The sequence below is a fragment of the Carassius gibelio genome, chromosome B9 (genome assembly GCF_023724105.1).
Source record: "Carassius gibelio isolate Cgi1373 ecotype wild population from Czech Republic chromosome B9, carGib1.2-hapl.c, whole genome shotgun sequence".
In the NCBI taxonomy this organism is placed as follows: domain Eukaryota; kingdom Metazoa; phylum Chordata; class Actinopteri; order Cypriniformes; family Cyprinidae; genus Carassius; species Carassius gibelio.
In genome coordinates this window covers 17,144,646-17,158,977 of record NC_068404.1, presented here as the reverse complement: position 1 = coordinate 17,158,977, position 14,332 = coordinate 17,144,646, and the positions used below count along the sequence as shown (strand labels likewise).

General features: G+C 36.7%; 1 protein-coding gene across 8 annotated transcripts in view; it reads right to left on the bottom strand.

Moving 5' to 3' along the window:
- Nucleotides 1–3,648: 3,648 nt before the first annotated feature.
- lmo7a (LIM domain 7a) overlaps nucleotides 3,649–14,332 on the bottom strand; it is a 42,304-nt gene continuing 31,620 nt past the window's right edge. For 4 of the 8 annotated variants that reach the window (XM_052565187.1, XM_052565192.1, XM_052565193.1 and 1 more), the window contains 15 exons: nucleotides 13,242–13,342; nucleotides 13,092–13,155; nucleotides 12,652–12,702; nucleotides 11,222–11,247; nucleotides 10,879–10,986; nucleotides 10,350–10,442; nucleotides 9,687–10,063; nucleotides 8,611–8,667; nucleotides 8,398–8,453; nucleotides 8,072–8,230; nucleotides 7,094–7,283; nucleotides 6,723–6,977; nucleotides 5,842–5,950; nucleotides 4,435–4,537; nucleotides 3,649–4,339 (listed from right to left, as the gene is read on the bottom strand). In XM_052565187.1, coding sequence (XP_052421147.1) covers nucleotides 4,317–4,339; nucleotides 4,435–4,537; nucleotides 5,842–5,950; nucleotides 6,723–6,977; nucleotides 7,094–7,283; nucleotides 8,072–8,230; nucleotides 8,398–8,453; nucleotides 8,611–8,667; nucleotides 9,687–10,063; nucleotides 10,350–10,442; nucleotides 10,879–10,986; nucleotides 11,222–11,247; nucleotides 12,652–12,702; nucleotides 13,092–13,155; nucleotides 13,242–13,342 — 1,772 coding nt within the window. In that variant the 3' untranslated portion in view covers nucleotides 3,649–4,316. The remainder of the gene's footprint in view (nucleotides 4,340–4,434; nucleotides 4,538–5,841; nucleotides 5,951–6,722; nucleotides 6,978–7,093; nucleotides 7,284–8,071; nucleotides 8,231–8,397; nucleotides 8,454–8,610; nucleotides 8,668–9,686; nucleotides 10,064–10,349; nucleotides 10,443–10,878; nucleotides 10,987–11,221; nucleotides 11,248–12,651; nucleotides 12,703–13,091; nucleotides 13,156–13,241; nucleotides 13,343–14,332) is intronic. The other 4 variants (XM_052565190.1, XM_052565189.1, XM_052565188.1 and 1 more) reach the window with 4 other exon arrangements.

Sequence of the window (14,332 nt, the reverse complement as noted above, 5' to 3'; positions counted from 1 at the left end):
AACATATACCTAACCAGCATATGCTGGGATTTCAACATGGAATTGTGGTGATTTCATTGTGATTGCATAATGCTTGTAATTATTACAAACGGAAGTCAAAATGATCTTACATGACATACCAGTAACAGAGAACATCTGAGTTCCTTAAGTAAAAATCTACAGATTTAGCGGTTCCCATATTTTTCTTTTTACAATTTTTTAAAAGCCTTTCAATATATGTCTATGAACTTTAATGAATGATCATCAGTGCAAGACAGTTTTAATGGCCAAATTCTCAAAGCAGAACTACAATTTAAAAAATTCTGAAGAGAATTTCCATTTCAGGAGTGAGAGAACACACCAATGCTCCCATCTATTAAAACACACACGCACACACACACACACACACACAAACACACACATCACTCCACTACTTCCCCAATCAAATAAGTAATCCAAAACATTGCTGTAAGTCATTCTTGTTAACAAATTGTGTGACTATAGGCTTTCCATTTATTACTAAATTTTAAAAGAGGGTCACTCAGTCATTTCCGTGTTAAATGCATTTCAAATTGCAACCTGGTCCAGCGCATGTAGAAGAACAATTCAAAACGTGCTCAGCCTTTGAAGAGCTCTCATCAATGACACTGGAATATGTGGATGTGCTTTTTCATAAACTCAACCGTGACATGTGGAGTCCAGAAATCACCAAGCACATATATGTGGCTACTGCACCAAAAAAAAATATTGATACTTAAAGTATAAGACCAAAAACATTGGATTAATCAAGTGCAAATGTGCCCTTTTAAGATTTTAGGTGTGAAGATATCTAAACCAAATACTGCTAGCGGCTCTAATTTTTCCAATATTCCTAAACTTCACATCATACTTAATCTCCTGAGATCATCAAAATCATTTAGCGTGAAAACAGAAGATTAACTTGTGACTTAATATTCACCTCCCTGCCCAGCTCAGCACAATGGCATCTGAACAGCAGGCGAGAAAACATCCTCTTGGCATAATAACTTCAAGCATATCTGCATCCTCCAGCTGTGGCCGCCTTAGCATTCATGAGCAGTGAAACATTTTGCATGTCACTGAAAATGAAGGGCTAGCACATTTCATTGGAGGCCAAGCACTAGACAGAGTGGTACAGTAAGATAGAAGACAAGCATAGATTGGATCTTTGAAGTATGCCATCAAGGGAAATTAGAAATCAGTGCCTGCAGTGATCGCACTCGGCTTAGGTCTTGACATGAAAAATGAATCACTTTCTACCCCCACACCAAATCTCCATTTGACAGAGAGAATGGGAGTCCTGCCCCCTTTAAAAAATCCCTTTGATTCTCACACCTAAAAGAATACTTCCCTCATCCACTTCAGTCAGGTATCCATTCACTTCTCATGTGTGTGTTTGGCTCCAAAGTGCGGAGGAGAAACAATGCGGCATCTGAAAACTGTGACTGAGGGCTACGCTGCATGTCACTGCCAGGTTACTAAGTGCTGGTTTAATGGACACTTTTTAGTTAGTCACTATATTACACACCTCCACAAAACAAGAGGAGCCTTCTGCACAGAAAGGCTGGTAATAACAAGCCATGAGAAAACACTAGAAAAGGGGGATAAAACTCAACTAGCTGTACCAAAAAAGGATCACTATCCAAACAGATCTCTGCATTAACCGAAGTGTTTCAGGAAACTCAGGAAAGTGTGTTGAAAAATGAAATGTGAGCTGCATAAAAAGCCAGTGCACGTTTGTCTCCACAGCACCGGGACAAAGTGGGAACATTCTTTTTCTTTAATTGATCCAAACTATTGCCTACAGCCATGGTCCGGGACAAATCAGGATCTAACTCGATTTCCTTTCACTTCATCAAGAGGTTCTAGAACAATCCTTTTTCAAAGCGCCGGAAGAAGCTTCTGGTTATCATGACACAAGAACAGCTTGTTGAGAAAACGGCACTGATAAGAAAAGTAGTAAAAGTAAGCCAAAACACAATAATCTTGAAAAGAGCAATGATTAGATAGCATACAAGTTTGACACTATGTTCTTGAAGATGTTAAGATCTCCAAAACACCTCTTTGTAACTTCAATATTAGTTTGCTAGGCTAGTGTGCCATTCAACTTAAACATTAGCATATCCATGGTACAAATATGCCCATTTGCTTCTTTGTTATTACCTGAACTGTAATGTGACTAAAAACTGTAAGGCAGTAGGCAACTGCCTTTTAAAGAGCCTTTTAATAAAATAAATTAGCCTTCCAAAACAGTATTTGAATATTTAGATATGAATGTCTTTCGAGTGGTTCGAATGAAATTTGCCATGTCACTTTGTAGTGTTATCTATCCAACATGTCAGATTAGAGAAGTGCAGTGCCTTGCAGGTGATGTTCAGTGAAAAAACTAAAACCATGGCAACTAGACATGGCTGACATCAATAATGCGGACTAAAATTAGCATCAGTCCAGAGAGCAGGTGGAGGAGGAAATCCTCTACCCCTCCACCCACCGAGCTAAAGACACTCAGACAATGAGATCGGACATCTGTAGCACCTCTTTAACTGAATTTCAAAGATCTCTTTATGCATGTTCCACAGGTCAATTAACTGTTCACCTAGACTACAGCGCCCCCTTGAGCTGACGAGCTTCAATTAGAAACAAACTAATTAAAAAACAAGTAGGTAATAAAGAAGCAGCAAAGTAAGCTAACCCATAACCAACAAGATTTGTATATTTTGTAGATGATACAGAAAGTTATCAATTGTGGATAAAGCTTAAAAATACGAATCAGAGTGAGAACCTGCTGGAAGGAAACGCTATCTAGATGTAACATATCTGGAAAAATGGCCACTTACTTTTTACCTCCAGCCTCCAGGTGATCAAACTGTCAAAATGACAAGTGCCATTGTAGCCAGAACGTCTTTGCTGAGTAAGAAAAGAAATACACATGGGGAGACAGAGAGAAACGCAGGGCTTAAGGCTATATGAAGCTTTTAAAATGTCCAATGTTCTGTTGATATACTTGCTACATTTAGCTACTTGCTAGTTATCTGGCATTAACCATGGTTTTATAGGCTAGTAAGGGACGGTTATACCACAAATACCATTAGTGTAGCAAGACCATGGTTGATTTGTGGTTACCATGGTTTAACTATAGTAACCATTATTATTTTAATTTTATGCATAGATAATCCTTGGTTTATTTTTGTGGGGGCAGTACTACACTCATATGAGAATCAACTAATGCTCTCCATTAGAACAAACTGCAGGAATTGCAGGGCTCATCTTTTTCTGTCCTCTTATATTCTGAACAATAAGATTATTATAAATGCTCCTGAGGCCCTGATACATCAGATTCACTTTTATTGGACTAGCAGTGAATTCCCAACAGGTGTTTGCAGTGTGCAGATGTAATGTCATTAGGCAACTGAAACAAAAATACACTCTCATTGAAAATTATCACGGGAAATGCATTGTAGTACTACAATATGATAAAAATACAAGAACCATTGGAAAAGGTATTGGATGAAAATCCCCTGTGACTGTGATGAGGCTATAAACAAAATGAACGTCACTTGGTAAAATTAACAGTGGATTCAAACTAGTTTTAAACGGAAAAATAAAATCCAATTAATCAGAGATTAGTCAAGTAAATCACACTCAGGAAAGTTACAATAGTTTGAAAATTTTATTTACAATTATTACTGAGTACACTGCTTTTGTTCTCGATTAATCTTTTTCCCCCTGCAGAGAAATAGCTCAGATGCATAAAATAGATGTTACCAATGAAAGAGTATATCATGAATGCTGCTTACTAACCATCCTACTTTTAAACAAAGTCTTAATGGATTTATCCTTAATCATTTTTTCCCATCAGAACACAAAAAGGCACACAGATGAAGTGGAATAACAGGATATTTTAGTCAGCAAACCCTTATATAGAAAAGACTGCAGGAGAATCCTAAATAAGCAATGACAATAAACAGCATTCTATTAATTACTATAAACACTTTCATGAAAATACAGATATCAGTTAACCAGCCAGAAGTCATCAGAAGATTCAATCAGTGATGATGAAAAAGATGATCTTTTCAAATGCATAACTCATATTCAAGGTACATGCACATCCCTTTTGTACAAACAATTACTAATACTTTCAAATAAACATAACCTTAGGAATCTCACCCTCTCATAAGTGAAAAAGAAGAATAGAAGCTCAATGAATAATCAAGGCTGGCTAAATCACCCAATGTTCATCACATCTCCAACACGTTCCTAGTGTTTACAGTTCCTTGTCTGTGATTGGTTCCTCCTCAATCTGCTGCAGTACTGCGAGATCACATGGCTGTGGGCTGCCCAGCTGAAATTGAAGGAAAAATCATCATAAAGAACATCAGAAATCACCTGGTGAACAAAGTAACTGAGCCGCATATATTGCAGAGATGTGTGGCCTACTTTTGAGTCGAGTATAGCAGGAGTTACAATAGAGCTGTTGGTTACGTATTCTGACTTCTGCTCCTGCTTCTGAGCCCCCCAAATCAGACCTGCAGTTAAAGCACTGCAAACGCAAGATGAAAGAACACATTGTTAGAAAGACGGAATCTTTCATGTAATGTTGTATCGCACACTCACCTCCATATAAAAGTGAGAGAGAGAGAATCCTAGCTTGAGGTCAATGGCAACAGCATAAGAGGATATGAAATTGAAGTAATAACACCAGCCGAAAGCACCAGAAATAACCCGGAAACAAGATTAGCAGCAGGACAATGCAACATGAATGAGACGATGAGTAGAAATACAAATGATTGGCATTTGAAGAATGACGAGGATGTGCGAGGACTGATTAAGCTCTAGATGAGTCACATACAGCTGCGCTGAAGGTAAAAGGCATTGGAATAATTTCAGAAGGAAATTCAATAAGAATGAATTACGCCCACTGATAGCATCATTTATTTACAAATACTCATCTGTGCTGTTTTAGCACTATATCAATATGCTAAACGCATTTTGCACGGTGCACACTCCCAGTTTTGAGTGCTAAGCTATGGAAGATACAGCAGATTACTGCAATTTGGAGTACTTAACTGGGACTCCATCACTGTGATCCAGATACATAAGCTGCATATTAAAATACATAAAGTGTGCTTGATTACAGAACATTTTTAGATATGTCCCATTTTAACACTATTCTCCATTATTTAATTATTATTTGTGAACCTGGAAAATAAGTCGCACATATTTATGCCAAAAATCATTAGGATATTTAGTAATGATCATGTTCCATTAAGATATTTTGTAAATTTCCCACTGTAAATATATAAAAACTTCATTGTGTTTTTTCACTTTAAATGTGATTCTCTCAATAAAACGTATGTTTACGCTAAAAATGGCGCAATGCCAAACCAACATAGAACTAGTAAAATTATACGTTATATGTGTGGTTGGTGAATAAGAAATGTTTCTGGGACGTGCAATGGGATTTTTGGAACAGATGCAATCCATGCAAATAGTACAACAATGTTATAGAAGCAAAATCACAAATATTTCAAAAAATATTTTGGCAAAAACAGATTTTTGTAGTCCAGCCTTTAGAATGCATATTGTATTTTCTTGATGGTTTATGATCATTTGAGATAAATAAATGACAGTTTTAAAGGAAATAAAGAAAAAGTCACAGGGCAGTGCTGATCCATGAAGCAGATAGAATTGGCATTTTGATTCTCTGGGTTGACATTTTGATCGAGTTTATACTTGCACAGAACAACTGATTAGAATAAGCGTAAAAGCAGGCAGAGCACATTAGTCAGGTTAGTTTCTGATCAAGCCAGGCTGGACCTGACCTCCGAGTAGCTGAACGCTCACCTTGAAACAAGTCAAATGATAACAGAGCCCCAGGGACTCGATGATCATGGCTGCTCCTTTGCCCAGTGGTGTATTACAGGACGAACATATTTTCCTGCCACTCACTGACCTAGATTACAGAAAACATCATCTGAAGCCCAGCGACACAGACCTGCACACAGCCCATGGCTCATGTGGGGTGAAAACACATTCTGAAGACAACAAGAATATGGGAGACACATGGGAATGGTTGGGGGTGGTATGGTTTAGATCTGCGGTTCTCAAATGGTTTTGTTTCACAAGCCCAAAAGAGTATCAAAATAGTTTATCATACAAAATGTCAACAAAAATGTATTATGGTGCAGTCACATAAGCAAAAATTCTTTACAATTATTCAAGCAAATAGCACAGCTCACACATATGCCACTTTGAAACAAGCAGCTGTCTTTTGGAACTTGAATCTGTATTTGAAAAATTTCCACCCTCAAGCTAAATTCCAGATTGCACAGATTCCCATTGAAATCATGTAATTTTGATCATGAAAATACATAACACAATGGTAAATGTGACCGCAATTCAAGTGTATTTATTTATTATCCAATCACACAGAACAAGCACCAGGCCAATATATATATTTCCTCCAAAACTGACATCTGATTAATCTTTTGTTCACTTGTTTTCCAGTAAACATCGCCATATCCTTAAAACAAGATTAATTTACATGAGAAACAGTACTGCATAACATATTAAGATGTGTTGTCTCTGATTGGAATGTGGAAGTTAAAGCCTTTTGTTTTTGTCTCATTTGATTATTCTGCTGTCATTAACCTATCAGTTGAGAACCACTCTTTTAGACTGTTTAGATTACAATGACAATTTCCTTTTTTTTTAATGAAGAATACCTATTCCGTGGTGGAGCTCGAGGCTCTGGCTCTGGTGTAGCTGCAGTTGGGGACCAGGACTGCCTGAGGGAGCTCATGGATTGAGATGACTGCAGAGTTGCAGACCCTGGACGTCCACCACTTTGGTACGACGAGGAGCCAGAGAGAGACGAATGAGGCCGGCTGTAGTCTGGTATGGACGAGGTGCTGTCAGATGTGCTCCATGATGATCTCCAAGAGGAATGAGGCATATCGAGGATGTCAAGAGACTCGCCTCTGCAAGCAAAGTGAGCTTGTTACTTTTTATGCATGACGCTCCCATCAGTTGGATTTTCCTCATTGCTTATTTTATTTGATAATATCAAAGAAATATACTGCTGCCCAGTACTGACCTCCTGATGGGCAGATCAATTGGTTCTTTGGCGGTAACACTGGCAGCGCTCTGCTGGCGAATCCAGCTGTTGTCTGTGTTCAAGGAAGTCTTCTTTCTCATTTCATGAAGGATCTGCATCCTCTCCACCTCAGTCTGAGACTGGGGCTCTTTCTTATAGTCTCTACTGAACTCACCCAGACCACTGCTCGCTGCTCCAGCCAACAACAGACACAAATCACCATTAATAACAAATTGACATTGTAAATAGACTTGGTAGACATCAAGAGCAAAAAGAAATCAATTTCAGATATTCTTTATCTGATTATATATATATATATATAGTGGGGCCTGAATGTTTGAGACCACAGTGGACATCTGGGATTCAAAATATAATGTAAACCTGGAAATAAACCAGCACAAACAGTCAGATGTTCTTGAACATAATGCTTCAAAAATCACTCTAATATGGTAATTTGGTGCTCTAAATAAATAAATAATGAAACAAACAAACATTTTTCATCAGTTTTATCAATGTTACAAACAATTTTGCTGCTTAATATCTTTGTGGAACCCATGAAAGCCCATGAAACTTTTTTTTCTTTGATGAACAAAAAATTCTAAAGAACAGCATTACAGAATATTTCTGTAACAATGTAAAAGTCTTTATTGTCACTCTAGATCAGTTTCATCCTTGTTGCATAAAATAATTAATTAATTAATTAATTGACAACAAACTTTTTAATGGTAGTGTAATGCATATTAGATGATTGTAAGAAAAAGAGATTAACTAAAAAAATAGAAGCATTTTAACTAGTGGTCTCAGACTTTTGAACCCCACCGTTTTTATATTTCAGCTTTTAATTAAATGCACACTGATCACGTGGACACAGGCTTGATTTCAACTGATTTTACTGACATTACATCTGTCAAATTTGCATAAATTAGGCCGAGCTGATTGGTTGGTCTGATTGATTGGCGTGGGTTGAGCCGCGCACACCTCTCTCTGGATCTCTGTATTTCATGGCATTGAGGATGCTCCTCCTCTCAAGCTCTAGCTCACTTGCTGCCTGCTCTTTCTGGATCTGAGTGTTTTTCTTTCGCCTCAGTTCTTCTTCCAGCAGCCATCCTGCCAAACCCCTGTGTCTGCCGTACACACCTGCAGAGAGCCGCAGACTCTACAGCACCCATCTAACTCCGGCCCTTACAATGTGTAAGGAATCTGACACCATACTTTACATAGTGCTGTTTCAGCGGCTCCTTATTGGTCAAAAGAACAATAGATACACATTAAAGGTTTAGAGAAAAGATAAAAGCTGCACTGACCTTTAATATCTGGTTTTGCAACCTCATCAAGTTCTGGAGTTGATTTGGAAATAGATCTGCAAACCAAATTGGAAGAAAAAAGAAGACTCAGTCTGATAAACATACAGATGAGATGAAAGATCTTATCAATGTATAAATCCTATATGGATGCATAGCCTGAAAGCTCAACTTTATTAAATACAAATGGGAGTGCAAACAGCAGAATCCTATTACCTGTGTGAGTAGGATAATTGAGGGTAAACATTGGTATAGCCAAAGGAGTCCACCTTACTGTGGCCAAACAGCAGAATCAGCACAGACAAGCAGATGTTCATATAGTCATGATTGAACAACATTAATAGAAGAAAAATTAGTCTGGTTAATAATGCATGAGTAAAAAACAGACTAGAGCTGGGAAGTATGACCAGAATCTTAAATCATGGCATGAGTATTTTGTATCGCAGTATCTGCATTTATAAATGCTATTTTTGCTGTAAAAAATGATAAAAAAATGTATTTTACACTTACAATTAATGATACGTTACTATAATAAAATTACTAAACTAAGTCTACACTGATACACTAATATAACATTACAAAAGATAATATTTAAAAATGCTATTCTTTTCAACTTTCTATTCATCAGAGAATCCTGAAAAAAAGTTTTGAACGTTGATAATATTATGAAATGTATCTTAAAAACCAAAACAGTATATTAGAATGATTTTTCTTCAGCTTTAACATGACATGTCATGACATGATTTTAAATTACATTTTAAAATATATTAGCATTAGAAAACTGTTATTTTAAATTGTTAGCATATTTGACAAAATTGCATTTTTTATTGTATTTTTTTCAACAAATAAATGCAGCCTTGGTGAGCTAAAGAGACTTCTTCTTAAAAAAACAACAACAAAAACATTAAAATGTATTACTAATTGCACTTTTCGATGATACTATTGAATAACCACGTTGTATTGCTTTTTGTTAAGTCACTGAATTTAACAATGCAAAGCCCTGCTCACTGATACAAACATATCAGCCGACGCACAGAATGTATTGCAAATTTATAATGTCATGCCGCCCAGCCCTAACACAGACAATGTTAGTTTAATCAGGTTTCTTTGGTATTTTAAGCAGCATTTGTCAAGCATGATATTCAGTGCCATTCCTTCATGTCATTGTTCTGGAAGGAAACAAAACTGACATGCATGCTTGAGAAAATTATACATTCATATCAGTATGACACAGATAATGAGAGATGGGACATAAATTAAAGTACTGAGACTGCTGAAATGACAAAACTCACTCTTGCTCCTGTTTTCTCTTCTGCTCTTCCAGTCGCCTCCTCTCCTCCTCTCTTCTATTCCTCTCTTTTTCCTGAAGGAGGCGCTCTTCCTCTTCTCTATTCCTCCTCAGTTCCTCGAGGTGCTCTTGTTCCTCCCTCTTCCTCCTCTCTTCCTCTAAACGCAGCCTCTCCTGTTCTCTTTTTTTCCGCTCCTCTTCTTCTCTCTTCCTCTTCTCTTCCTCAAGGCGCTCTTGTTCTTCTTGTTTTCTCCTCTCTTCCTCTAAACGCAGCCACTCCTCTTCTCTTCTTTTCCTCTCTTCTTCTTCTTTCTTCTTCTCTTCCTCAAGGCGCTCTTGTTCCTTTCTTTTTCTCCTCTCTTCCTCTAAACGCCGCATCTCCTGTTCAACAGTTTGACAGAGACTGTGATATTCACATACCCCTTGCAGTAACAACTACATGTATACTATATAAAATAACAGTTTGCAGATAAATCATCATAAAAATGGCTTATTTGAACTTTTGAAAATTGTAAATTGTGTTAAATCGGTTATTTTCCTGAATTCTCTTATTAATTTGTTTATTTGAATATACATTCTCTCGTGGATATGATCTATTTATTGCTGAGGCATTCTTAAAATGCTGTCTTGCAATGGTTATGATAAATAAATCAAATATTAACTATACCTCCTCATGTTTTTTGAAGTTCTCCTTCTCAAGCTCTTGCTGTGCCTTTCTCCACTCCTCATCGAGTTTTTCTTGGTCCTTTTTGTACTTCTCCTTCAGCAAGCAAAAAAGAAAAGATCACTGATTGGAGCTAAACAATGCTTCAAATTTACAAAATGCATAATTACGCTGTGCTTTTGGCTTTTATTAACAAACAATGAATTAGTTTGCCACCAATCTTCGCAATCATAATACAAATATTCTGGATATACAATAAACATACACACAAAGAGAGGATAATATTATGTTTTTTGCTAAATTAAAAGGTCTATATGATGCATGTCTAGTTTTGCATTCAAGAAACACAACAGCAAACTTGAGTTTGTATGCTAGTTAGTAGAACAAAATGTATCCTAGTTTAACTAATTTCTACAATCTCAAGAAAAAAAATAACTCACACCAATTCATTTAAATATTATAAATCAATTTTACCCAACCTAATTATGTTTAATTCCTAACAAACGCATGAGCCGGATGCTATAATATTTACCTGCAGCAAACGCTCCTGCTCTTTCTGCCATTTCTCCTGTCGTTTGCGCTCTTCTTCAGGGTCCCAGGACCAGTGGGTAGTGGATGTAGTGATGGAGGGAACGGGCAGCTACAGACACAGAAAATTTTGTTAATTATTGGTGCCAGCCACTGGCCAAAAACAATATCACACAGATCTTTTCTAAGACCTTGCATGATCACATTGTCTTGTCAATGATCCAAAAAGAACCAGGTCCCAAAACACCAAGCAGTATTATGGATTAAACTATATAATTCTGCTAATCAGATCATATGCATGTCAACAGCAGTGGTTTGATTAAAAAAAAATATATGAATCAACTTACATTTGATATTGCTGTATCCGATCCACCTGTAAAAACCAGCTACAATTAGATTCTTCTCAATAAATACATTGTAGCCTATATTTTTAATGGAACCCTTCTTGATAGGATGAAGGGAACACATGACCAGCATTCCATCCTAAATATCTCATAAAATACTATCTGTTCAAATAAGAAACCCACAACCCCATAACAGCTCCATAAATAAATGTTAAATTAGAACCACATGCAATGGCTTCAATAAACAAACACATGCAAAGTCTCCAATAACCAAACCAAATGAATAATGCATAAACACATTTGGCCAGTCTTCAAATGCAATGTCACATGCAGAAGCACTGGTTATTAGTAAAACCAAACCCCACATCCATGTCCAGCACAGCATGCACTATTCACATTCATAACACAATACCAACACACTCCACACTGATTGCTGATTTCTTTGCCTGAGCTGCTCTGATAATCAGGGATATACAGCGAGGCTGACCTGAATGAGAAGGTTGTACAGCCTCATATTCATATTTGTCTCATCCTGAATTCTTTCATTTATGGGGAAATTCTCTGATATTATATTATGTGGCAGGTATCAGCAAGATATGGACTGTCTGATGCAGTTTCCTTTTTTATTTAGAGTGCTTTGTATGTTGGTATGGTTCCTGACATGCTGTCTTTAAGAGGTCTTCAAGAGCATGACAACAAAAGAGAACAAACTTTTAAGGATTGTTTGCACTGATAGTGAAAAAGCAACCAAAGGTCATCATTTTTAATAAGGTTTCAGGCGATGTAAGCAAAAACACTGGCAATGTAACAAATCTGAATCGGTTTAATAATTTACTCATTCTTATTTCATTTTCAAACAGAATCAGTACTATTTTCGTATTATTTAGAGTTATAGTACTCACTACAGGAAACTAAACTTCAGAAGGCTTGCAATTTAGTTGTGTGGACCATTTTTATGATAATTTATGATGCTTTTTGTGTCAGTTTTAAAGCCTGATAGCTTCAGGTCACATCGATTGTAATTACGCTGAAAAGAAAAGCAGTATTCAAATGTTCTCCTTTTGTCATAGGTAGCTTTGGAAGAATATGATAGTGAGTAAATAATGACAGAATTGTCATTTTTGGGTGAACTACGGCACTATTTACTCAAGAAGCTTCCTCTACTTTTTAAAGTACTCAGACTCCTGTAGACAGCATGTCAGAGCTGGAAATGGAAGAGGACACTGCACACTCAACCCCCCTTTACCACAGAGGTAGACCAGAGAACTGACTGTGAGCCCTGCAGAGGGAAGAGCACAGAGGTTATGAGGGGCTTCTGCTAGAGGGAGGAGGAGGAGGAGGAGGATGGCAGGATGAAGACTTAGCGGTTTACCCACAGCCCCCGAAACACAAAGCCTGAATGAACCAGCACTTGACTGATGCTGTTCTGTTACCTTGTTCAAAAAACTCTGATCTCCTTTTTAAGTTTTTCAAAGTAATGGATTCTACATGGGAGATAAAAATGTTAGAAGAGGTTGAATCTGTACAAAGGAAAAAGTTCCAGGTGCCCTGGAGACCTAGATTTAGAAATCAATTCTTGATTCACACTGCTTTCTTGTAGAAATGTAGTTAGAAAAACGTTTTTATATAAACATTGTATGTGCACAGTGCTTGGCTATATTTAATCATTTTTTATTTATTTATTTTTATTTTTTTTACTTTTGGCTAGTTTAAGTTAATCAAAAACAAGCATTCTTGTCAAGCTATGAAACAAGATTATTTTTTTCCCACAACTTTTCTGCACAACATGCATTTAATAAAACAGGCACAGAAACAAACTACAAAAAAAGGCTTCACAGAATGTTTCCAAGTAAAGCTGAAAAAAGTAATTTACCTCTATTATTCGAAGCCTCTGAATCCTCATGGAAACCACCATTTATCCCATTCAAACCATTATTCTGTGAAAAAAAGGTGACCTGTTTAGTATAATAAAAAAGCATTACAATAAGTATCATATGTAAGTGATTAATAATAGTCTGCTTACATTGCCAGACTCTGAGCTGACATTCCCAGTTTTCACGACCGTATCCTTGGTTTGTTGGGATGTGAAATCCAGGCTGGTGCTGATGTATGGCTCAGAGGGACCTAGAGGATCCAGACTGGTCAGATTGATGGTCTTATGGCTTTTAAATGGAAGGGAAGGTAGGTCTCTGCCCCAGTCTGATTGTGGCATGTCAACAAAATCATTTATTTCAAAAACACAGAATGAAATCAGATGTATGACTACAGACAAAATACTATTTTCTAAATAGTGGGGATGAGAGACAGACCACCTTCCCCTGCCATGCAGTCAGAATGAGCTCCACACAATACAGGTTTACAACAAGCTTACAGATGCCCTCTGATCTGGATTCAGTCACAAACCATAAGCACTGAAAATATGAACCTCTGAAGTTATTAAGAACCACAAACTTTAGAAACCAAGATCATGAGAAATAATGCACACCGTTTAGGAATAAATAAAGGCATAAGCCATTTACTGTAGACACTAGGTCAGGGAAAAGGAGACAATAAAGGAATAGATCACACAAAATTGTGGGGCCAAAAACTAGTACAGTTAAATGGTGTTATTTTATCCTGTGGAACACAAAAATAAAAGATGTACTCCACAAATAAAATTAAATAAAAAATTAAATAAAATCAGAATTTTCAAGTCATATGTTTTGCTCATTTTGGAGCTTGAAAATCCACTGTATCAGTGTAAAATATAATGTAAGCATTTTTTTTTCTGTGCTTCACAGAAAACAAAAACAAAAAAACAGCAGCATAGAGTTATGTATATAATGTACAAAATATATAAGAATGACAGTATTTAATTTCATATTTTTATTTGTATTATTTGAGTGAACTTTTCCTTTAAAAGAAAAAAGTGAACAAAGAAAACCAGCAACCAAACACACAACTGACAAACATAAGCTGATACACTATGTGCACTTTCCTACTACTGTATATTCTATCTTTAACTACAAGGTCAACCCAGAACAGAGGAAATTAGTGTGCTATATGCATAGAAAAGTGTCTGGTAATGTTATTTCTGCTGCTTTTGGTTAACTTCTGAAGCTTTTTCGAGGTCTC